The sequence below is a fragment of the Microtus ochrogaster genome, unplaced genomic scaffold (assembly GCF_000317375.1).
Source record: "Microtus ochrogaster isolate Prairie Vole_2 unplaced genomic scaffold, MicOch1.0 UNK21, whole genome shotgun sequence".
Taxonomy (NCBI): Eukaryota; Metazoa; Chordata; class Mammalia; order Rodentia; family Cricetidae; genus Microtus; species Microtus ochrogaster.
This window is the reverse complement of record NW_004949119.1, coordinates 2,261,056-2,287,381: the sequence shown is the minus strand read 5'-3', so window position 1 is coordinate 2,287,381 and position 26,326 is coordinate 2,261,056. Positions and strand designations below refer to the sequence as shown.

Genomic DNA, 26,326 nt, shown 5'->3' with positions numbered 1-26,326 from the left:
GGGATGAAACAGGAGCTCGCTCTTTTCAAACTGAAGATTTCATAGAGGTAAGATCTCTCTAGGGGTTGGCTGCTTTGCTTCCCTGACCTTTCGGTCTCAACCCCAATATCTGTCTCTGGATTCTTATTATTCGTGCTACATATTTCTGATCATTTTATTTTCTTTTATTTAATTATTCACTCTTTAATACATTTGTATGATTTTACTATGTGAGGATTAGAATACAATAACTAGATGCTTTAGAATTAAATCTACAGACATAGTTTTGTTACTGAAACAGGGTGATCAATATTCATGTAATATGTTAATATATAAAATGAATTACATAAGGATAAATCTGATAAGGAAAAGTAGAACACAATTTAAGAGCAAAAGGAATACAAAGTTTTTGAAAGAAAAAAGAGCTTGTGTTTTTTTGTAAATGGTTATTGGTGTATAAAATCACTGGTAATTAGGATTCACTAAAAAAAGTCATCAGTTTTATTTGGTTATAAAATCATAAAAATTAACATGTATGAAAGCATCTGTTTATTTTTATTTTTTTTAAGATTTATTTATTTATTATGCATACAGTGTTCAGCCTCCACGTATGCCTGCAGGCCAGAAGAGGGTACCAGATCTCATTATAGATGGTTGTGAGCTACCATGTGGTTGCTGGGAATTGAACTCAGGACCTCTGGAAGAACAGTCAGTGTTCTTAACCTCTGAGCCATCTCTCCAGCCCTGAAAGCATCTGTTTATTAAATCAGGTTTATGGAATATAAATCTAAAAAATCTGAAGTGGCTGCATATGATATTAGAGTCATGTGACACATCATACAAGAGGCATTTAACCAATGCCACTTTCCTTCTTTGACCTGCTAAACAAGAGAGAATTAACAGCCGGCGGTGGTGGCGCATGCCTTTAATCCCAGCACTTGAGAGGCAGAAGCAGTCTCTAAGTTCAAGGCCAGCCTCATCTACAAAATGAGTTCCAGGACAGGCTCCAAAGCTACAAAGAAAAAATGTCTTGGGGAAAACACAGACACACACACACACACACACACACACACACACACACACACACACACACACACATAAAGAGAGAGAGAATTAACAAACTCATTTCTTGACTTTTAGGACCTCACAATTCAGCAAGCAAACAAAAAGTTAAGTAGTATGATAGATGGCAGTGGTATGAAAGGAAATATGGCTTCCTCCACATAAGAATGGAAAAAGGGCAGCTTTTATCTGTTCCTTCCCCTTCTCATCTCTCCTCTTTGCTCCTTCCTCAGAAGTAGCACTGAACCCGAAAGGAACCAGAAGGGACTGGAAGGAAGTAGCCACAGCAGCAGGTAGAGCGCAGCCTGGCTCTGAGCAAACTGCTCCGAGGTAAGTTAGCCTGAGTCCCACAGTCCTCACCAGTGGATGGGAAACACCACTGACACGCTCTTGGCAGATGTTATCCAATCCCCTCTCCTGTTTCTAACTAGGTAATGTTTCTAGCAGATCTTAAAACTTTCTCCTTCCCCGTCTTGCCTGATTTTGCTTAATGTCATTTTTCTTCTATTACTTGACACTTCCGCACTGCTTCCTAGGAGACTGTTCTGTCTGTAGTTTATATAAAACACAAGACTCAAGAATGTTCTCAATTCTGACACCAACTCCAAACTTGGAAGGTTCCTAAAGCCATGTTTAGATAAGATAATTTACTAGACGCACTCATGAAATTCACTGAAAGCTACTGCGTTCAAATTCTGAAACAGAATGAGAGGGTATTGGTCAAAATAAGCCACGAGAGAAAGGATATGACAAGTCCAAGAGAATTCCAAGTCTGACACTTTGACCGTCCCCTCCCCATGGACTTGGACTATCTGGCTTTCTCACTATTCATATATAACAATGTGGCATGGTGGGACGTTCAGGAGTTTCAGTCTCCAGGCTTTAATCGAGGCATCTTTACACAGGCATGATGCACGGTTCATGGACTTGAACTCAAGTTGCCTGGACTCTAAGAAGGCCCTAAGACTCCACACGAAATAATACGACTGATCCTGGACTCTAAGAAGGCCCTAAGACTCCACACTAAATAATACGACTGATCCTGGACTCTAAGAAGGCCCTAAGACTCCACACTAAATAATACGACTGATCTTGCGCCAGGCCAACCTATTCTTTAACACTAACAGGAGTGAGCTGTTCCTTCACTAAACAAAACAAACACACATCTGTCAAATAGAATGATTTAAAAGAAAAAGATTTCTTCCAGAGGGAAGAAATCGGATCTCTGTTGGGTCAGACCAAACCGTTTACACCTCCTATGCCTACATGCATGCCCATCTATTTACAGGGGTCTAGCGATGCTCATCTGTACTTGTGAGTTATAGTCTTCACTGAAACATCAACTTTACTCAGGTGTAGTTAAGGAAATAACCATGATACACAAGATCAAAATAACCTTACCCAAGAATTATTATTCTTGCTGCCTAAAAGAATAATATTCTAACTTTTAAGACTGGAGTACTCTTTTGCTTATGCATCACAGAGGAAATTTTAGAGAGTAGTGGCTTGCTTGTCTATGCAAACTGGACACATTCCAAAGATCAAAATCAAACTCCTTATGGCCATTTGCAAGAATGGGAAAAAATTCACAAAATACCTTTAAAGGACACAAAAACAGCATACATCTGTAACTACAATTTATTTTACAACCTAAAATCACTCTTTTGAATTCATTTGAAGGTAAGCAAAGTATACATTATAAATATAAACAAACATAGAGAAGCCATCTAGACTATAAACTGTATTTCGTCTCTCAATATTTCATTTCATTGTTGCTTGCTGGGATTTTAGCTCCTGAGACTGGTGCTAAAACACATGCTAAACATGTCATCTGCCCGTGAACTACACCTCAAAACCCTCAGTTTTTGGAGGGTGGGGGTTTTAGCAGTCTTGCTGTGTGACTCAGGCTGACCTGGAATTGGCTGTGTGCTCAAGATGGCCTGGCACTCATTACTTAGCTCTTGCCTCTGCCTCCTAAGTGCTGAATTATAGGCCGTGTGACACACCTGACTTCCCTCAGTTTTCTTTACTATTCATTTATGTGTGTATGTGTGCATGTGAATACAGGCGTAAACATGCTATGTACACACAAGGGCTGGAATCAGAGGACAACTTGATTCAGTTCTTTTTCCCGAAGGTTGTGAGGCCTATGGCACAAGCACCTTCTCCATCTGAGCCAGCTCCACTGCCTAACCCTCAGTGTTTCAAATTAATAAAACTAAAAGGAAAAATCCAACTTAGCAGAATCTGTAACTCAACTTCCCACCATGCTCTTCCGAGAATGACGCAAAGCTCAACCTGTTCCCTGTATGTTGCCAAACAACATGATTTTAAAAAATATTCTGCCAGGTATGGTGGCACATACCTTAAACTCCAGCACTAGGGAGTCAGAGGCAGGCAGATTTCTGTGAGGTTTGAGGCCACCCTGATCTACATAGGGAGAGCCTGTCTCAAAAACTAAAAAATAAATAAATAAAAATGGAATCTGAAACCATTTCTGAGATTGAAACACAAATATATTCCCTAAAAACAGATATAACAAAATGATACATTATTATTCCTCAACATTTTTCCTACTTTAACTTAGCAAAAGAAAATGGGATGTGTATCAAAAGCAGAAGGTGAAAAACCATCCACATGAGATTAAACGTCAAAGGCCTGAATTAGGCTGCGTTCTTACAGCAGAGAATTTTTAAACTGAGCAAAGTTACTTAATTTCTCTAAAACTATCCATGTCATATGGCTGCTACCCAAATCAAATCCATCATATACAATAAATATATACCTCTCCTCACTGCTTCGAAGGCTTTCACCTCTGCAAAAACAGTGAGTGTAGCATAGAAATTAAGGCCTAAAAGGTCCTTTAAAAGACTGTGGGCGAAGTCCAAAGAGCCCAAGTGAGGCCCCATGTCCATGCTCATGCTGACAAAGACAACACACAACTCTGTGTCCGGTCCTTTAAAAGACTGTGGGCGAAGTCCAAAGAGCCCAAATGAGGTCCCATGTCCATGCTCATGCTGACAAAGACAACACACAACTGTGTGTGCAACAGAACAATTTAAACACTGCTACAGACAGGAAAACCACAGCAGAGAATTGAACAAGGAACATTTCTTTAAAAATAAAACAAACAAAAAGTCCAAAAAAAACAATAGAGCTAATAAATTTCTTTAAAAGCAAAACCAACAACAAAAATGATACTTTGTTGGAAACATGTATTTCCAACAAAGCCCATGCATGTATCTGCAGACAATCACATAGACAGTATGGGTATTTGGGTATGGCATGATCTTAAACAGTAGCCAGTTTATCTGAGTGTGAGCATGTGTGCACTCTCTCTCTCCATATATGTATGTGCATGTATATGTGTATATATACACACACATATGTATATGTGAATACACACATATACATATATGTATACACACACAAACTCACCTATATATGTAGATAGACAGCTTATGTGTGTGTGAGAAAGGAAGAAAATGGAGGGAGGGCAAAAATGTTAACCATCACAAGAATCTGCAGACTGCTGCTTGACTGACATTCAAGAGGCTTATAAAAAGACATATTAAGAGTAAATTACATAGTTAAGATGACAATAAGCCAGGCAGTGATGGTGCACGCCTTTAATCCCAGCACTAGGGAGGCAGAGGCAGGCAGATCTCTGTGAGTTCAAGGCCAGCCTAGTCTACAGAGTAAGTCCAGGACAGGTTCCAAAGCTACAAAGAGAAACCTTGTCAGAGAAAGAGAGGGAGAGAGGGAAGGAGGGACAGATGGAGGGGAACAGGGAGGGAGGGAGGGAGGGAGAGAGAGAAAGAGAGGAGAACAACAAGGTATAGGATTTATAAAACAGTGTTTTAACTTTCCATCAGCAAAGCACATAAGAAATAAAACTAGAGAATCTGAAAAGGGTTCAACTAGATTTTAAGTCTGAATATATAAAACAGAACTACATTCTTCATGACCTTAACTTTTTATTTCTTTTTTTTAAAAACAGCTACTCAGTGATTCATGTTATGGGAAGAAATTTCAGACCATGTCACTGCTGGGCTCTTGGGCACATTCACAAACTGTCCCACTCTCTATTATACCTCCTATTCCTTTTCTATCATCCACCACTGTACTGTGATTTGTCTAGCTGAGGTCACCATTGGCATTCTATGATTGAATATAATGAACCCTGTTAGGCCTTATTCACTATACATCTCTGCTGCATCTGATAGAAACATCAAGCTCTTGGCATGAACTCACAGACCTACTGAGATTCATTCCCATCTTCCGCTAATAAGTTCACTATTTCTCCTTACTGAGTCTCATTCTAAAATTACTTTTAGTGGGGCTTGTTTTTAAAAGGCATTTATTTACATTTTCAAAGGTAGATTTGAAAAACAAAAACATGATAGAACACTTCACGGGCCAATTTGTACAATAAAACAGGCAATAATAACTTAGGTATCTTTGCAGCAAAATCACTCCACATTTAAAACAATGACAGCAAAGTTGTAGCAGTGAGCTGATAAACCACATTCATAAATAAATAGGTCAAAAGCAAAACATATTAGGTACCTATCACTAAGGTTAATAATTGTATAGTCTCAGCTCGTTGTAACTCTAGTGATATGAGCTACTATGAAAGATAGTCTAAGACTCTGATGAGATAAATCAAAATCTCCAGGTGGGAAGAGGGTAGACACAAGACAGCTCAGCAGATAAAGACACTTGCCACCAAGCCTAAGCACCCAAGTTCAATGCCAGGGCCCACATGGCAAACACAGAGAATCGACTCCTGAAAGCTGAGCATGCCCATTGCACTTCTCCCTCTGTCCCTCCCTCTCTCCTTCTCCCCCACTCCCCACACTAAATATTTCCTAAAATCCATGAACCAGACATGGTGGCACATGCCTATAATCTCAGTACTCAGAAAGCTAAGACATGAGGATCACTAATTGAGGCCAGCCTGGACAATTTAATAAGACCTAGTCTCGCCACAGCAACATCTTGACGAATTACAATTTCATATATGACAACCACAAGAAATGAGATCTTGAGAAATGTTGCCTTTTACAACTACATCCCCTCCTTTACTGAGGACCTCTCACGAGTTCTGCACACATGCACACTTATACGCAAAACCAGGGCTGTGATACCACACTTCTGCAGCTACACTTGCAAAAACTGCATATAACAAATTATAACTTTCTAAATTCCTTAATGGAATTCAATTCCAATGCTGGAAATGATATGAAAATGAATATAATTTATATAACACACTGAACTATAAAATAATGCTAACATTTAAAATACTGATAACAGTTCTCTGTAGTCATGCTGAAGTCAGTATCTGCCTGGCCCTGCTCAGCTTCATCTCTGTCTCTGGATAACGGACCACACCTAGCTCCCACATCCCTGCAAAGTGAGGAACCTTCAAACTATCAGCAAAACATGTCTAAGATCCATGCATCGCGCACACCGTGGAGAGGCTCTTCCTGAGAGCGTGGGTGGAGAGCTTGGGAATAAAACACCACCTGCTACTCATAAAGCTGAACCAGAAGAAAATGCCAAGGAAGGAAAAGCAGATAATTAGAGGGCGGAGAAAAGCAGACAGATGAGCTGTCACGCAGGGAGAAATGATCAACTGAATTTCATTTTCTTCCTTTCTTTTCCCATAGTTTTCCTTTTATTGAAAAGATTCTTTACTCATACTGAAGTCCATTTTCAAAATTTAACAAGTGTACTAAATCTTCAAATGAAAATTTACAAAGTGCTTTGACTTTTCCAGAAAGCCATGATTAAGTATACATACAAATACTTTTAAAGATAAAACAGCAGAGATAGTTTGGAAGTTGACATCTATTAGACAAATGAAACGTCTGGTTTTTCTGACAGAAGCAGTGGGAATATAAGAGTCTATGGGAGAAGATGGCACATGGCTCAGTGGAGAAGGGCACTTGCCTAGAAACTAGAGGACTCCATCAGTCCCAAAGATGCATATGGTAGAAAGAGAGCCTACTCCACAAGCTGTGGTCTGACCTCCATGCATACTCCATGGTATGTGCAAGTGCAAGCAGAGACACACAATAAATAAACAAACAAATAAATATCCTTTTATTTTATTTTTGACACAGGATTTCTCTGTGTTGCCCTGTCTGTCATGGAACTCTGTAGACCAGGCTAGTCTCAAACTCAGAGATCCACCTGCCTCTGCCTCCTGAGAGGTTGTTTTTGTTGTTGTTGTTGTTTTAGTTTGGTTTTGGTTTTTTCAAAATCGGGGCTATGGGCTGTGTCTCAGTGGTAGAGCATTTGCCTGCCACATGTGAGCCTCTAGGTTCAATGCCCGTTAGTGCAAAAACAAGGTTATTATCTTCAACAGTCCAATCTCTAATAGTTTTACCCTGTGATTTTTTGTAAAGATGCAGGCATCTCTGTATTGGCAAGTGTCTTTCATTGGTTCATCAGAATGCTGATATTGTTGAATTCTTATTTTGTGAAGCCAAGCACTGTACTACAAGGAAAGGGGCAAATACAGGATATAAAGAAGTAATTTACAGGAAGATATTATTGCCAAGGTAGTGGTGGCACACATCCAGCACTCAGGAGGCACAGACAGGCAGATCTGTGAGTTCAAGGTCAGCCTGGTCTACAAAGTGAGTTCCAGGACAGCAAGGGCTACACAGAGAAACACTATCTTGGGGGGGGGGGAGACAGGAGGAAGAGAGGGGAGTTTTGTTGGTTGTTTGGCTAGCTTGTTCCAATTTCTCCCAATGAAGACTGCACTGGCTTTAAATTATGACTCCTAGTATCCCTGACCAAAGTACTGAAATTGTAAACATATCACCACCCATACCTGGCTTCTTGTATTTTCACACATTTCTACTTCTGTGATCTTTAAATCCCAGCACTTGTATTTGAAGAGTGGCTATGATCTAAAAATTTTGTAAGTACCTCATCATTTGAAAGAATGGCTACTGCCTTGCCATTACAGTTGAGACTCTATTTTTGAAGTGCTAGTAATAATTAGTTTTTCCTTCCCTACCACATTAAGTAGCTTCATAACTTACCAAAGCCTTCTGTTTTTGACAGAGGGGCTTGGACTATAGCACAGGCTAGCCTTGGACTCATAATCCTCCTGCCTTAATAACGTCTTTGTCACTATGCTTTAGGGATTCACTCAGCCTCATGGGAAGCTGCAATGATAGGTATATGCCATTATACTATCACAGCATTTTTACAAGTGAACAATAGATATCTTCCATTACTATATTGTTAAGTACCATGAAGAAGAAATTATATCTGGCTCTTCTAATACCTAATGTATACAAGTAATGAATTTCCAGAAAAGTTGGACCAACAGGACATTTACATATATATATGTAATCTCCTCATATATATATGAGGAGATTTACTGCAGGAGTTAGCTGCTGTGGCTACAGAGGTAAAGAAGTTCTACAAGAGGTCATCTGGATGTAACTTTCAGTCAAAAGTCAAAAGACCCAGGGAAGAGGTAAAGGGTGTTACAGTAAAATCTGGAATCCAAAGACCTGGGAACCTGGAGTTCGAATATCTAAGCCAGAAGAAAACTACCTCCCAGATCTAAGAGACCAGCGGTATTTCTGAACTTGCTATCTACAAGCTCAGGCTGATCAAGTAGTGATGGGCCACAGTGACAGCCAGATCTTCCCTATCCGGTCCATTCAGATTCACACGTTATCTCCTCTGGAAACATGTATATATACACATCAAATACATGTTTATTCCACCTAACATGAAAATATACTTCTACTGCTCACACAGCTTGTGGTACCCCCACACCAGCCCCCAGTGGAAATCAGGTTTTGAGATTTCAGCTCTCCAGATTTAAAACTCTGAGTCTTTTAGGACTGTGCATTGAGAAACTTTTGGACTTCAGGGACTTAACCTAAGAACTTAGATCACTAGACATGGTGTCACTCACTTCTAATCCCAGCACTCAGGAGGCAAAGGCAGGCAGATAGATCTCTATGAGTTTGAGGCCAGCCTGGTCTACATAATGAGTTCCAGGCCAGCCAAGGCTACATTAGAGAGGCCAAGTCTCAAAAAAGAACTTTGATCTTTTAGGATTTCAAGGTTTGCTTTTTGTGACTACAATCAATACTACTAGAATAAATCTCACAGGAAGTGTACACCCATGAAAAGAACACAATTTGGTAATAAAAATCTAAGCTGCCATCTGGAGGTGTGGCTTAGTTGATAACATGCCCGAAGACCTGAGTTTGATTCCTAGGACTGAACAAACAAAACATGGAGATGTATGTCTGTAACCCCAGCACTCAGGAGGCTGACGTAGGAAGACAGAAGGAGTCTGAGGTCAGCATGGGCTATGGAGCAATTTCTACTTCAACCTGGGACAAAGCTAAGATCCTGCTTTAGAATGGAAAATAACTGAGCCAGGCTGGAGAGATGGCTCAGTGGTTAAGAGCACTGGCTGCTCTTCCAGAGGTCCTGAGTTTAATTCCCAGCAACCACATGGTAATGTGATCTGGTGCCCTCTTCTGGCCTGCAGGCATACACACAGGCAGAACACAGTGTACATAGTGGAGGGAGGGAGGGAGGGAGGGAGGGAGGGAGGGAGGGAGGGAGGGAGGGAGGGAGGGAATAACTGAACCAGGGAGAAAAGCATATTTACAATAAAAATCCAAGCACTACAGAAGTTAATTACCACAAGAGCAAGGCCAACCTAGTCAATACAACAAATTTCAGGGAAGCCAGGACTATATACCAAGACTTTATCAGAAAGACAGATAGACATGAAAAAAAAAAAAAAGGCAAGACAGGGAAGGATCTGGAGATAAAACTTAATGGTAGAGCCTTTATCTAGTATGTGTGATAAAACTTAGATTGGCAGTATTAAAACCAAACAATTATATGTGTACAATCTCACTTGATATTAAAGATTTTTTCACACTCAAATCTACTATATACCCATTTATAATGTATTTTATTTATTCATAAATAATTTGTATTGATTCATAGTAAATTTTACAATCAACTTTAAATAAACATTAAACAGCATATTTCATACATGCTTTCTCTGCCTACAAGCTTTCTGTCAAAAAGACCTGGATTTCTGAGAAAATATGCACTTCTTCAACTAGTCTAACTAAGATGGTATTTTCACTTCTAATAATGTCACTTTTCTTCCAGCCACCATTCCATGAATTCTCTCCTTCCTTTTGTGACTTGTATCTACTAAAGCCTTATATGATCCTTCCCTTTCCCTTCCTATTAATCCACCCTCTTCTGTTACTCTCCTTATTAGACCAGTGCTCATCTGGAGGCATGTACATATTCCACATCTCCCCCACACCCACACTGTCTCTTCAGTATGCCACAGGAGATCTTCCCGGTAGCCTGTTTCTTATCACAAATATGTCTATCAGTTTCCAGTTCTGATATTTGCCAAATTAGATACATCCAACCTAATTAACTTAATTCTGTTTTTATTTTCAATGGAAGATCTTTATTTTGTTCTCTATAGCTCAGAGAAAAACTACATTTATAATAAAAAAATAAACAATAAGGATATTTCAGAAAATTTTAATGGTCGGTATATAAATATTCCATTTATTTCCTATTCCTATTTCTAAACTACAGCAATGCTTACTGTATTCTGAAAACAGGTTCATTCAAGGCAAACTAGCAACTTTCCAATTCAAAAACTGAAGGTATTGAGGGCTAGGAAGATGGCTCAGTGAGTAAACCTGCATTCAGATGCTCAGCACCCACAAAGAAGCTAAGTACAGAGGTGCACATCTGTAATGACAGCATAGGGGTTAGAGAGGTGGATCCTAGGGACTTGCTTGCCAAGAAACCTACATAAAGTGAAGTGCCATGTTCAATGAGAGATCCTATCTTAAAAAATTAGTAGCAAGCAATAAAGGAAGTACCTGACATGAACCTCTGGCCTTCCTACACAGAGATACACACAAAATAATTTGATACCCATAAAGTTCTGAAAACCTAATCAAGAAGAAAATTATTAAGCTCTTCTTTTAAAAGTAGGTTTATGCAATTTAACACACTAATTAAAACTAAAATGAACAAATTTTGAAGCATATTACACGTTTTTCTAACCTACATTCTATTTTTATTCGGATGAAAAGGAACAGAGCAATATGCTGGTTAGTTCTCGTCCACACGACACAAACTAGAGCCACCTGGAAAGAGGCCCCTCGGTTAAGGAATTACCTCCCTCAAGACAAGACAGACAGAGACAGGGTCCAGAAGACAACCTGTAAGAGTGCCTTTCTCCTTTCACCATGTAGGGTCCAGGGACTGAACTCATGACGTCAGGCTTGGTGACAATGTCATTACCCAATAAGCCATCTCACTGACCCTGGCTTTGCTTTTTAGCTATAGAAGTTTTTCATCTTCTAAATCTGTAGTTCTCAACCTGTGGTTTCCAACCTGTTTGAGGGTCACATATCAGATAACCAATTTATGATTCATAACAGTAGCAAAATTACAGTTAAAAAGTAACAATGAAATAATTGCATGCTTGGGGGTCACCACAACATGAGGAAGTATACTAAGGGTTGCAGCATTAGGAAGGTTGAGAGCCACTGCTCTAAATACCTGATGCCAGACTCTAACAAGATTTGCTCCTATCCTGTGGGTTGGCTTGATCATGCGTGCATGCAAGAGCGCGCACACGTGTGTGTGTGTGTGTGTGTGTGTGTGTGTGTGTGTGTGTGTGTGTGTGTCTGCACATGCGTGCGTGCGGGTGTGTGTGTGTGTGTGTGTGTGCACATGCGTGCGTGCGTGTGTATTGATCCCAGAGCCTTATTGTTGCGGGAGGTCCTTCCGCTCCCTCAGCCAATAGCCGCTGAGATACCAGCCCATTGGGGTGTGGTCTCTCTCTTTAAAAAAGCAGCCACTTCCCTCTCCTCTCTCTTTGCTTCCTGCTCCGTTTTTGGTGACTAGACTCCTTCCTGATTGCGCAGAGGGCTGTTGTCTGGGACGGTGATCTGTAAGTTTTTTCCCCTTTAAATAAATACCACCCTATTAATCATAATTCCAAACTGGTGTGGGATTGTTTGTGACTTACGCCTCCACCTTATACATGCTAGGCAAGCACCCTACTATAAATCCAGACCTCAATTTCTGCATAGTGTCCTCTGGAAAAGTTTTGTATTTTTGGTAAAGTCCATTTTTTTTTCTTATTGCTTATCCTTTTACTAATAATGAATTTAATAATCTAGTACTAAATCCAAGACAAAAATTTACTCAGGTCTTTTTCAAAGACCTTTATAGTTTTAGTTCTTAAGTTTAGAGTTTTGCTCCATATTGAGTTAATTCTTGTACAGAGTGTGAAGTAGGATCTCAGTATTACTCTCTAGCATGTGGAAATGCAGCTTTATCAGCACTGTTTTGTTTTGTGTGGCTTCTTTTTTGTTGGTTTGTTTGTTTCCAGACATTGTCTCATGTAACTCAGACTGGCCTCAATCCTATTGTGCAGCAGGCTTGCCTCAAACTTAAATGAAACTGCTGGCTCTGTCTTCTTGAGTACTGGGCTTATAAGTATGCACCACCATACCTATTTTTTTTATTTTTCTTTATTTTTATTGTTTTTTCTTTTGTTTTTTTGAGACAGGGTTTCTTTGTAGCTTAGGAGCCTGTCCTGGAACTAGCTCTTGTAGACCAGACTGGCCTCGAACTCACAGAGATCCACCTGCCTCTGCCTCCCAAGTGCTGGGATTAATGGTGTGCACCAACGCCCAGCCCACCATACCTATTATTTAATAAATATTAACTGAAAAAAATATTAGTAATGAAAAAAATAGCTGTGCTGAACTGTGAATTATTCAAATAACAGTGAACTAATAAATTTCAATTTCCTGAGTTGTCCTCCAACTGAAGTGTTATAGGGTAAATCCTACTCTTCTTTAGTACTGTTATGAATAGTCTTTTTATGTTTATCTGCTCATTGTGTGCATGTGTCCAAGCATGTGCAAGTCTGTGGTGGAGGTCAGAGGACAGCTTGCCAGAATGAGTTTTCTCCTTCCACCACACAGGTTGCTGGCATCAAAGTTGGGTTGTCAGCCTGTGCAGGGCATGTTTTTACCCACTGTACCAACCTACAAGCCCAATTCCACAGTTTAATCTCTCTGCACGGGTATTTAATGTTGTATACATGCAGTATTTAATACTTACTTATCAAGGAAATCTTTGTCTACTACAGCAGAGATGTCAAGAAGAGGATTTCCCATGCCAAACAGCACATTTTCACTAAAAAAGAAAAAGAAAAAACAAGTTAGAAAACACAAATAAAAAAATAAATGTATCTTCACCTAAACAAAAGCCTAACATCTAGTTTAATTAAACCTCTGATTTACCAATTAGATGTAGGACAATATTTTAGAGGTAATATAAAGCTATTTAGAAAAAAATTGGGTAGGTTAGTGAGATGGCTCAGTGGTGAAGACACATCTTACTCATGCAAAGAACCTGGATTCAGTTCCCAGCATCCACATGGTGACTCACAACCATCTGTAACAACACTTCCCTAGGACCCAGAATCTTCTACTGGCCTCTATATATGTATGCATAAGGTGTACATATAGCTAGGCAGGTAAAATGTCATACACATAAAAAAGATTAAAATAGATGAAATAAAACTGAAATACAACAAGGAAAATGATCATTTATTACTGTCATAACATTTAATCACCAATGATTTTTCTGTTAAGTTAATAAAAGCTAGAGTCATTTGGGAAGAAGGGCTTTCAACTGAGAAAATGTTCCCACCAAACTGGCCTGTGGGCAAGCCTGTGGCACATTTTCTAAGCACATTCTCTTGAGTAAGGATTAATGTGGAGGGCCCAGCTCACTGTGGGCAGTGTTACCCCTGAGCTGGTGATTCCCAGTGCTCTAAGAAAACAAGTTGAACAAGCCATGAGACACAAACCAGTAAGCAGCATTCCTCCATGGTCCCTCAGTAGTTCCTGCCCCAAGTCCCTTCAATAAGGAACTGTGATTGTGACGTGTGAGAGGAAACAGACCCTTTCCTCCCCAAGCTGCTTGTGGTCAAGATTCTATCACAGCTACAGCAACACTAATCCATGTGATACCCTATACAATACAAATGCTATATTAAAAAAAAAAAACATTTATTCTTATCTTTTTTCTATCAGATATAAATCTTGTCTAACCCAAAAACTATTGCCGATCCACACTGCAATTAAAGGTGTGTACAACTATCCGGGGATCACACACCTATTTTTAAATAAAAGCACCTATTTAAGAAAAGCAATCCTCTACGATGTGCACTCAAGGTGGGACAAACTAAAGGGGTGGTGGGGAAAAAAGAAAAGAAAAGCAACCCTGACAGGCAGGACATGATATACCAGTACTCAAACAGGGTATCTCCTAGAGTTCAAGTCAGCCAGGTCTACAGAGAGAGTTCTCTCCATGGCCATTGCTACCCAGCAAGACCCCCACCCCACCCCCACACCCCCCTCTCTCTCTCTAAAAAAAGGCAAAGATGGTTGCATCATAACTATTCAGATGTAGAGAAACATTTGAATATATAAAGCCAGTCTATATATTCCATTTAGAAATATACTTTAAATATAAGTGTAGGATATATACTATACATACCTATATATAATATATACTACACTTATATAAAAGTTTTATATATAAGAACATAGAAAGGGTAAAATGATTTGGGGAGAGAAAAGCTATAAAATCACTAATCATAAAAAATGTGACTTGCGGGGCTGGAGAAATGGCTCAGTGGTTAAGAGCATCGGCTGCTCTTCCAGAGGTCCTGAGTTCAATTCCCAGCAACCACATGGTGGCTCTCAGCCATCTGTAATGAGATCTGGCGCCCTCTTCTGGCATGCGGGCATACATGGAGGCAGATAATAAATAAATAAAATCTTTAAAAAAAAAATGTGACTTGCAGTTGCTATATTACTATCAGAGAAAGTATACTTTAAAATATGGAGATCTACAGATAAGATATATCAGATATTTCATAAAAGTTAATAGGTCATTTCATCAAAAATATAACAATACAAAGTACATATGCACCAAATAAAATAGCTCAAAACACTTGGCAGGGGGAAAAGCACAATTTCTCCAACCCGTCTAGTACCAAGGAGCCCAAGACCTTGTATATATATGTATGGGCTCTGTCACTAAACACACAATCTAGCCCTCTCTTTCAGCAGCTGACAAAACAAAACAGGCACAAATATAAGTAAAAGTTGCACAATTGGATATTCGCCCTAGAGAAATGAAAGATTAACCACACATAAACCTAAACAGAAATGTTCATGTTTATAATGAAGAAGGATAGAGGATAGAAAGGCAGGGGAAACTTAGGGGAGTGCAGAGGAAAGGGAGCCTCTCACCCTGGAATCCAGTTAGAATCTCCAGCCAGCAGAGAAGCAAGAATTCCACAGCACAATCACTAGCTGAACCACTAACAATCCAAGGCTCTTCTCCCATCCCTGCTGCAAGCCTAAAATTTCTTAGGATTCTCATTAGAAACTGTATTTACAGGGGAAGAAAATTACTACACTCATTGTGCAGCTCTGGTGGCTCCTGGGTTTTTCACCTTATCAGACAGTAATTCCATCCAGGGCATCTGTGGAGCCATCTCACGCAGCCCCCTTATCAAGAGGACTGGGAGGAAATGCTTCTTAACAGCCTTTTGAGATATAACTTGAAAGTCATGAAAACAGCTAAGTATACTTCCCCATATGATTTTGCCTCTCCATTTAGAATTCATACTTACAATTGGGTATTTTACTTGCCTCTGCTGCCCTTTAGGAAGCATATACTTGGGTATGTCTTGTTTTCTTGAGTGCCTCTCTTTCTTTCAACCCTCACTTTTAAGTTTATATTAAAATATATTAAGTTCCAACTAGCCCGTTCTTTTCCACAATGAAGTTATAAATGTCAGCCGACCATTGGTTGCACACGCCTTTAATCCCAGCACTCAGGAGGCAGAGGCAGGCGGATCTTTATGAGTTCAAGGCCAGCCTGGAGCGAGTTCCAGGACAGGCTCCAAAGCTACAGAGAAATTCTGTCTCAAAAAACCAAGAAGTTACAAATGTCAGTTTGGCCTGAGTTGAAGTCCCTAAAAGATTATGGGAACTCATCGGGAGCTTTCTGTCCCTTCACCACTAACAATAACAGACTTATTTGCAATAGCCAAAAACAGATTTAATTTTTTTTATTTTATGTGTACTGGCACGTATAATAGCAAAAAAACAAAAAAAAACAAATCTTCAAAAAAGAATGGACAATGATACACCTAACAACTTAAATATGAAAGTCACTACATAAGTGAAAAATTAAAAAGCCTTCTTTCAGGAACACCTAATGGTTCCACTTAGCAGACTCTAAAGTGAAAAAGAAATATCAGTTAGAAAGCAGATTGGTAAGTGCCAAGGTTAAGTATAGGGGACAGCATGACCCAAAAAGGATAGCATGGTAATATTTCTTGGTAGCAAACTAAGTATAATACCAATTATGGTAACAGACAAATTTGGACATGATAAAAACTTTATATTATTATACATCACGACCATTATGTATTTACAGGAAAATGGATATAGCTGGAAATTATATTATGCAAAGTAACCCAGATGCAGATAAATAAATACTTGATGTTTTAATTTTTTAAACTGTAGATTTTAATTTTTATGTATGTATATGTACTTGGGGTGGCATAAGTCATAATACTAAAGAAGGGACCATGAAGGGAGAAAAGAGGTCTCAATGGAGAGGGAGGAAGGAAATGAGAACAGGAGGAGGAAGAGAAGGAAAACTGTGGTGGTTTACATGAGAAATGTCCCCCATAGGCTCCAGTATCTGAATTCATAGTCCCCAGTTGGAGGCACTGTTGGAGGAGGCCACAGAGTCCACAGGAGGCTGAGAGCAGAAAGTGAGAATTCACAGCCTCGCCCACTTCAGTTCCTTCTAGGTGATCTCAGTCCCTCCAGAGCTCCCCCAACATTGTATACCTCCCTCTGAAATCAAAAGCCAAAATAAACTGTTTCATAAGTTGTTTATGGTCATGGTGTTTTATATCAGCTACAGAAAAATAACCAATACGATCATCAACTAAAGCAAAGTGTGTAGGGAAATGTAATTTTTTTTTTACAAAAAAATATTTTTAACAATTTTTGTGTTGATCTCTATGCTAGTTTCCGCTGCAGCAGCAGCCTGCTTTGCTGCCAAAGCAGTGACATCATCACCAGTCGTCAGGTGCCTTCTGCCAGCTATGCGACATGAGCACCCTTTAAAAGTGTTCTCTCTCTCTCTCTCTCTCTCTCTCTCTCTCTCTCGCCTCTAACTCCTTTCTTTGCCTCTTCTTTCCACTGTTTCAATGCTAGGCCTGTTACAATACTGGCCTCAAGCTCCCTATAGCTAAAGATGACCTAGAATTCCTTATCCTCTTGCCTTCACCTCTCAAGTGGTAATGGAGAGTACCCATGTCAGACTCTTACCCATTTTTTAAAATTAAGCATTGCTGCCATGTGTGGTAGCACACGCCTTTAATCCCAGCACTCCAGAGAAAGAGGTAGGCAGACCTCTGAGTTTGAAGCCAGCCTGGTCTACAGAGTGAGTTCCAGGACAGCCAAGACAGAGAAATCCTGTCTTAAAACTCCACCACTAAAAAGAGTGGGGGGAGGGAGAGAGACAGAGGGAGGGAGGGAATGAGGAAGGGAAGGAGAGAGGGAGGAAGGGAGGGAGGGAGGGAGGGAACTTCTTTTTTAGCCTTCTTTGTTCTATTACTACAAAAACCTCAGGAAACGTGCTTCCATGTTAGAACACGGAGCTTGGTGTAGCCTAAATCTGTGTTCCTGATATGCTCTCTTGTATTTGACCCCAGAGTAAACCACCGAGGAACTAGCCTGCCTCCAGCTTAGGTTTAAAAAGCCATTTTATAGTAAAGACAAACTAGGTTCGTTCTTGTTTATGATTAAACCTGTTTCTCAAGGATTGGACTATGCCCCACCTGTAACCTCAACTACAAATGGTTCTGTAACTGCATGTTTCAGGAATGACAACCATGCTTTTGTTTATAACCACTCACTGATTTCAAAAGTTTATATGACTGCCAATGACTACCGTGTTACGCCCACCTTGCAACCTCGTCTATGTTTCGGGGGGACTAACTTTTTAGATTTATGTTCTGCTCCTGTAACCCCATCTATTTTGCCCACCAAATCCCACATCTGGGAACCCTCTACCTTCTTCTCATCCAACGCTGCCCTCTCAGACCTCTCCTTAGGTGGAGGCAACCCATGTACATAAATTTAAAAGCTTGCTGTCATTAATCACTTACTTTAATGAACTTGGCCATGTTCTTTGGCCATGGTCTTTCTCCTCCCATCTTTGAAATTAACAGTACCTCTTACCCTGAGCTGAGAGTTGCTTTTGTGTCCACAGTATAAAGACTTTTTTGTTTTATTTCTTTTTTGAGACAAGGTTTCTCTGGATAGCCTCAGCTGTCCTGGAACTGGTCCTGCAGACCAGGCTGGTCTCAAACTCACAGAGTGTAATGAGAAAATGAAGAAGAAAGGCTAAGTGGCTACCTTTTGGCAGGCCCTGCCGAGGTACGACACTGCCAATAGGGTCAGTTCAGGAGGTTGGTTGAGGGAGGGGAGAGTAGCCGTAGCCGAGTGAAAGGCTGCTGCTAACGTAAGGACATGAGAGAGACAGGCAGAGAGACAAGGGGAGGAGAAAGGGGATAAGGGAGGAGCAAGAGGCAAGAGACAAGAAGAGAAAGGAGTATTCTGGATCTCATTTCAGGATTCTGAAGAGAGATTCTGTGCGGCTCAGCTGAATCTCTTTGTCACTCTTCCCAACAGTCACATTGAGTAAATCTCCTCTTCCTGCTTTCCATCTTAGTTTAGCGGTTTTAATTAGCTCTTTGACAATGGGTGGCCAGACTAGTCAGTCCCCTTGGAGATAATCTTTGACAACAGATTTCTTCCGGAGAATAACAGTTTGTGGTTTTAGGTATCATAACTGTTTCAGCCAAATACAGAAGCTATGGAAGCTCATCTCTTTCCAGATATGATGTTGGTAGATGGCTATCAGGAAACCCTCCCACAGAGGGTGGGATCAGTCTTGATGGACTGAGTACTCCTCTAACAGCTGATACATGAGAAGAGCAAGAGCTGGCTCTAAGAGGCTGAAATCTGAACATATATGTATTTTATTTAAGATTTTATTCTACTCTTATTTACTCTGTGTGTGTGTGTGTGTGTGTGTGTGTGTGTGTGTGTGTACACTTATGTTTCCAAGCCCACAGAAATAAGAAAAGGGTACCATATTTCCTTGAACCTGAGTTATAGGCCCAGTGTGGGTGCTGGGAATTGAACTGATCAGTAAGGGCTCTTAACTCCATCACCTCTCCAGCCCCTAAATATACACATTTCTTGCAGAAAGAAACTGCCAAAGTGGAAGGCTGACACACAGATCAGAGAGTGCTGTGTGCATCTAAAATACTGCACTATTTCCTCACAAATGAATGAGGCCATGCTCGGAATCTCCTCGCAGGTCTGGCCTGACTGACAGCAACTCCATAAGTAAACATTTGGCTCATTATCTTATTTGGACAGAATACTGAAGTATTGCCACATTTGTTTGTTTGAGATAGAGTCTTGCTGTGTAGCCTAGACTGCACTGTAACTTATGGCCAGGCCTCTGGAGGACTGGGATTACAGGCACGGACCACACACCCAGCTTAATGTTTTAATAAATATGCTCAGACTGCAAAACAGACTCATCTTTAGATAATAGATTCCAAACCTCCAGGCCTGAAGGAAATACACACACAGCTATGGAAAGGTGACAGAAATGCTCACTGCGCCGCGCAGATTTTGTCAACTTGACACAGCTAGAGTCCTCTAGGAAGAAGAACCTCAGCTGAGAAAACAACCCCCATCGGTTGCCTGTAAACAAGCTAGTAGGTCATTTTCTTGCTTAATGATTGATATGGAAGGGCCTAGTTCATGGGGTTGGGAGGGAGGCAGACCCTGAGCAGGTAGACCTAGGTTGTATAAGAAAGCAAACCAAAGCAGCCAGGAGTTGACCAACAAGCAGCACTGCTTCATGGCCTCTGCTTGGTTTCCTGCCCCCAGAGTCCTCCCCTGCTTGAGTTCTTGCGCTGCCTTCCTTTGATGATGGACCGTGATCTGGAACTTCAGGCTGAATAAATCTTTCCTCTCCAAGTTGCTTCAGTATAACCTTTGTCGCAGCAATAGAAATCAGAGGAGGACACTATTCCTATCTGTCTCTCCCCAACCCACAGTAAATCTGAAAAGCAGCAACCCTCAAACACTAACCCCAGATGCCAGGCAGCCCTAGAAAAGAAAGAAATGTGTTGGTGCTCTTTCAAAGCGTCACTTCAGAGAGCTGCTATCATTTCAGCTTACTGACGGTCCTTTCAAAAGCTCCAATCGCAAGGCCTCCCATATCTGACTTGATATTGCTCTGTGCTAAGAGTTTCCCCTAAGGGTATCTGTCAAAAACAACCAGCTGCAATTATTTAACATTCCAGCTGCTTGAAGCAATTGGAACAAACAAGTTAACCAAAAACATAAAAGAAAAAGTGTGAGAAATAAATGTGCACAGAGGATTTGGGACATCCTAAATGTTCCTGCAATCGCTGTGAGCATGCTCAAGGGAGACAGGGAAGGTTCGACCGCCTGCCTAGGCTGCACACGCAGTTTCAGGACAATGTGAGACTGCCTGAGTGCTTAGGATGTGCCTCAACAAGTACACAGGACTCCGAGCAGACTAGAAACAGTAGCAAGTAACAAGAATGCTAAGGAACCAGAAATGGAAAATGATGCAGCCACAGCGGGAAAACAGTTGAGTAGTTTCTGAAAGAGGAGGCGGAGGCAATGGAGAAGGAAGAGGATGGGAAAACTAGAGGAGGGGGCAACTGTTTCACCTAAAGGGAAAAAAAGAAATGGTTTATTCCAAAGCCAACTGGTAGTGATTATGCACAGGTATCGGTTCCCCAAATACTATGTTCCAACATGGTAACAGTTCTATGAAGTCTTATAGTAACAGAACAAAGAAAATCAGATACTTTCTGGATACACTGGTAGAAACATCAGAAAAGCTGCACTATCTCACTATAGGTCTCAGATCTGTTTGTACATTCCAAAAGGTTTACCTAACGGTCACAAAGATATTAGGTCATATAGACATGAAGGTAATAAATGGTTGTTAGGGGGTTAAAGATGGTCCAAGATAATTTGGCTCTGGATTTGGCAGCATTCCATCATTCCACATCTAAAGTTCTAATGAGTCAGGCAGCCTTTGTTGTCAGAATTTTTTCGGGGATTCTTGTTCACAAAGTAACATAAAATTATCCTATGAAACTGTGTCCCTTCCGAGGAGAAACAAACATATGGCAAAACAAAAGCTTACACATGGATGCTTACAGTACATTATTCATAATAACCACAGTGAAAATAACCCACATAGCTGGGTAAACAAAATATATCTACACACTAGGATGTATTCAACCATAAGAAGGAATGAAATACTGATAATCAGAAGGGACAAGGATGAACTTATAACATGATTGTGTTCATGACACATCAGAATAAAAATTCACAGAGGCAAAAAAAAAAAAAAAGTAGATTTCACAGTTGCCAAAGAATGGATGTTGATATGGGGCAGGCAGAAAGGAACTGCTAACAGCTACAGTGCTTCCATTAAATTGATAAAAAATGTTTTAAAATTATACTGCAATGATGGTTATTCAACCCTTTAAGTGTAACAGAAATACTGATCTGTCCAGTCTAAATTTATCTTATACTATATGAATCCTATCTTTAAAATAATTAAAACAAAAGGACATGGTTTGTATTTATAAAATGCTAAATTAAACAACTGCAGCATGAGGTTTCCACTCGAAATGTTATTGAATGAGACTAAGGGGTGACTCAGTAGTTAAGTGCTTCATGTCCTCAGAAAAGAACCAAAAGGGCTGGCAAGATGACTCTAAGAACCTGAGTTCACTATCTAGAACCCTATGGTAAAGGGACAGACCCAGTTCACTATCTAGAACCCTATGGTAAAGGGACAGACCCAGTTCCCTGTGGATTCCCTGACTGTTACATTCTCACCCTGGCACGTGTCTTTACATACACAGACAGACACGCAAATACAGAAATGTTTAAGCAGAGGAGGGAAAGCACATAAAGGCTGGGTGTGTGTCCCACCTCTAGATTCCCAACACTGGGAGACAGAGACATGAGGATCCTTGGGGCTCACTGACCAGTCTAGTCAAAATGGCAAGCTGCAGGTTCAATAAGAGACCTGCTTCAAAAAAAACAGAATTGAGAAAAATAGAGGAAGACACACAATATCTATTTTTGGTCTCCACATATGCACACAACATATGCACATGAACACATACACACATTAAAGAAAGAAATTAAATCAAAATCAAATGTAACATTCACCAAAACAGACTACAGTATAGGCCATAAAGTGAGTATTTGCATATATAAAAGGACTAAAATAATAATATAATGAAATGAATTATAATTCTAGCATAGGGTACATGACAAAACCATGTGTCAAAATAATCAAACACACAGCAATAAAAGTTTAGAGGACAAGTGAGATGGCTCAACAGTAAAGACATTTACGGTTATGCCTAAGGACCTGAAGTCCATCCCAGAGACCAACATGAAGAGAAGAGAAGCAACTCTTGTAAATTGTACTCTAACTTCCACCCAGTGTGACACTCACACCACACACACACACACAAATAAATCTAACAGATATGAATCAATCACTATGTCACACAACAATAATTCCAGCAATCAACAGGGCTGGGAGACAAGAGATTCTTGTAGTAGCAGGCCGCCTGTTCCTCCTGGCCACCCAGAACCGACATAATCACACAGAAACTGTATTAATTAAATCACTGCTTGGCCCATTAGCTCTAGCTTCTATTTGGCTAACTCTTACATATTAATTTAACCCATCTCCATTAATATGTGTATCGCCACTTGGCAGTGGCTTACCAGCGAAGTGCCCAGCATCTGTCTCCAGCAGGTTCCATGGCTTCTCTATGACTCTGCCCTTCTTCCTCCCAGCATTCAGTTTAGTTTTCCCTGCCTAGCTAAGTTCTGCCTTGCTATAGGTCCAAAGCAGCTTCTTTATTCATTAATGGTAATCGCAGTATACAGAGGGAAATTCCAAATCAGGTTCTTTTTTTGGCTGTCCTGGAACTCGCATCGTAGACTAGACTGGCCAGACAAGAGGTTCTTACATTGTAAGCCAATTCTGGACTTCAAGAATAAGTCTCAGGATAGTCAAAAAAAAAAAAAAAAAAACAGAACAAACATATAAACAAAAAGAAGGGGGGGGGTGACACAGAGAGAGAACATTGAAAATAATGAGAGGGCTGGAGATAGGTCAGCAGGTAACAACACTGGCTATATTTCCAGAGGACCTAGGTTCAATTCCCAGCATCCACATGGTGGGCAACTCACAAATGTCTGTAATTTTCAGTTCAAGCGGATCTGACACCCTCTTCTGGACTCATTAGGCAGCAAGCACACATGTTATGCACAGATATACTTGCAGGCAAAACACCCATACACATAAAATAAATAAGACTTAACAAAAAATTTCCCACATATTAAAACTTAATTAAAAGGTCCCACCACATTAGTATACCCTTAATCTGGAGGCAGAGGCAGGAGGATAACTCTAAGTCCAAAACCAGTCTATATAGCAAGCTTTAGGCCAGAGGGGACTTTATAGTGAGACCCTTCCTCAAAGAGAGAGAGAGAAAGAGAGACCCACATGGGAGTTAGCAATGAAGCTATAACTCGGGGATAGATAGCTTTGGAAAAGCCCTAGGTTTGGTTCTTCATACCATACCATAAAGAAAAAGAACAGGGTGGAGGAGAAGGGGGTGCTATGATGTCAGTCCAGGTGTGACAGGACAGACCCACAATCTCACATACTCAGGAAACTTGCCAATCAAAGCTTCTATGGGCTACAGAGTGAGTTCATGGTCAACATGGGAAACTCAGTTATACTTTATCTCAAAATAAAAAAGGAAGATTGGGATATAGCTCAGTGGTAGAGCACTTGCCTAGCATGCACAAAGCCCAAAGTTCAATTCCCAGTACTGTAAAATAAAGGGAGGTGGGAGATTAATTGGTAACTTATAATGATCAGAAGAATTAATGTAAATTGTACAGTCATTTGAACCGAACACACACAGATAGATTCTAATTTTTATACTTGATATCTGTTCTTATTGTATATGGTTTTGTATTGAGTTTGGAACTCTCTTATTTAAACAAAAGCAGGGGTGAAACAAAAGGTGGGGACTTTCCTTCAGCCACAGACCTTTGAGAGGCTGGACCAAGTTGAGGCATAGCTCTGGGATGCCAAAAGGCTGCAGTCTGCCTGCTAGCCTCTCTCTTCCCACACTTTACACCTTGATGTTAGACCCCCATACCTGTTCTGTGAGTTTTCCCTTTTAATAAAGAAAAACCTTAGAATACCCTATTTGTAGTTAGCTTGGGATTATTTAACTCGCGTTCCCCCCATTTGACACATTCTGTATCAGACAAATTTCCAAATTATTATAATAAACAAAAGTAAGCAAACCCAAGGAGCCCTGTACAAGACCCTTTATATAAATTTATAGAAAAGGCAAAATTAATCAGTGTTAACAGAAGTATGAAAGTAGTTGTCTGGATGGTGTGGGGAACAGGATTAACTAAAAGGGGTAAAAGGGAACTTCTCAAAAGTTGTCCATATCTAAATCTGAGTGCCATTTGCACAAGCAACTATACTGTCAACACTCGGCTATACCAGGAATGTAGCTTAACAGTAGAGCATTTGTGTAACATGTGTGACATTAAAGGTTCAGTCTCCAACACTGAGGGAAAAAACAAACAGTGGATGCAGGATCTACGATTTTACAGTATATATATTTTGGCATTAAAAAACACAAACTAAAAAGGGAACATGTGTTACCCTTGGCTACACAACCCTTCCATTTATATCCTAATTCTTATCTCCGTTTGCATATTCTAGAAAAATGTATCTCTGACCATGATTTGCTTTGCTTCATTTCCTATTGGGACATTCTTTTCAACACACAAACATGTTGGTTATTTCTACCCCTGACCCACAAAATCTTTATTCCAGCTCCTCTATTATATCCCTGTTCTCCTGACAGTAAATGCTCCACTGATAGCAAGTTCCTCTGAGTGATATAACACTGGTTTCACACATTTATTTACTCTGTGTGTGTGCTACTTGTGTGGGGTCAGAGGACAGTCTACAGGAGTAGGCTCTTTCTCCTTCTACTGTGTGAGCTCCTTTTGAAACCCGCACAACAACAACAATAGGGAAGGCCATTATTATTATCTCTGTTTAACAGACTAGGAAAGAATTCCTAGGAAAAGATTCATCAAGATTACATAACCTTCCAAAAATCAGATAGCAAATAAATGATTCTAAGCTTTACATAATGTGTTATCTTGTTCAATATACTACACTGAGACACTCAGAACTCTTTTAATATAAAAATGCTTGGTCTAGGAAAAACACCCAGATATAGACCATAAAAAGGGGGTTCAGTCATTATCTATGGCCCATTTTAAACAACATTTCAACAACGGAGAACTGCTATTACAATATGATTATACTGTATACATGAAGTGACCAGATAATTTACTATCCAAATGGAATGCGTTCAAGAACAAATAAAAAAACTACCAGTAATTATGTCAAGATAATAGTCATCATCCAGCTCCGTTCTGCGCAAACTGGGATCTGTAGTCACCTGGCTTCTAAGACAGCTTCATTTATGTTTTATTGCAGCAATTTTTAAAAGCAACAACCAGAGATAAAGACATGGCAGCAAGTCAATGCACAGGAAAGGGTTAACATTTGGACAGTCAACTAGCATTTGGTTCCAGTTTATCTTTGACAGTTCTGCTTAATGTAGCAATTCTCTGACTGGAAGGATTTAGAGTTAGAAAACCTTGTGTGTTTTCTCAAACAAAGATGACCTATTTATAAAAACGAGCATTAGCAGCTGACAACACTGAGCATAGGAAAAGATTCCTGTTTCCGTTTCCTCAAGACAGTGCATGAATGAAGTAGTTTCAGTGTATCTTAAAATTTTACTTGACCCACCAAGTAATCTTATGACATACAGTTTATTTAGCAATCTGAATTTTAAAATTTTTTAGAAGGAAGGAAGGAAGGA

General features: G+C 40.0%; 1 protein-coding gene across 1 annotated transcript in view; it reads right to left on the bottom strand.

The window, feature by feature from the left end:
- Positions 1-26,326, bottom strand: part of Adk (adenosine kinase) — a 393,356-nt gene that overhangs the window by 335,422 nt on the left and 31,608 nt on the right. The window contains exon 2 of the mRNA XM_013353958.1: positions 13,234-13,308. Within this exon, the coding sequence (XP_013209412.1) occupies positions 13,234-13,308 (75 nt within the window). The remainder of the gene's footprint in view (positions 1-13,233; positions 13,309-26,326) is intronic.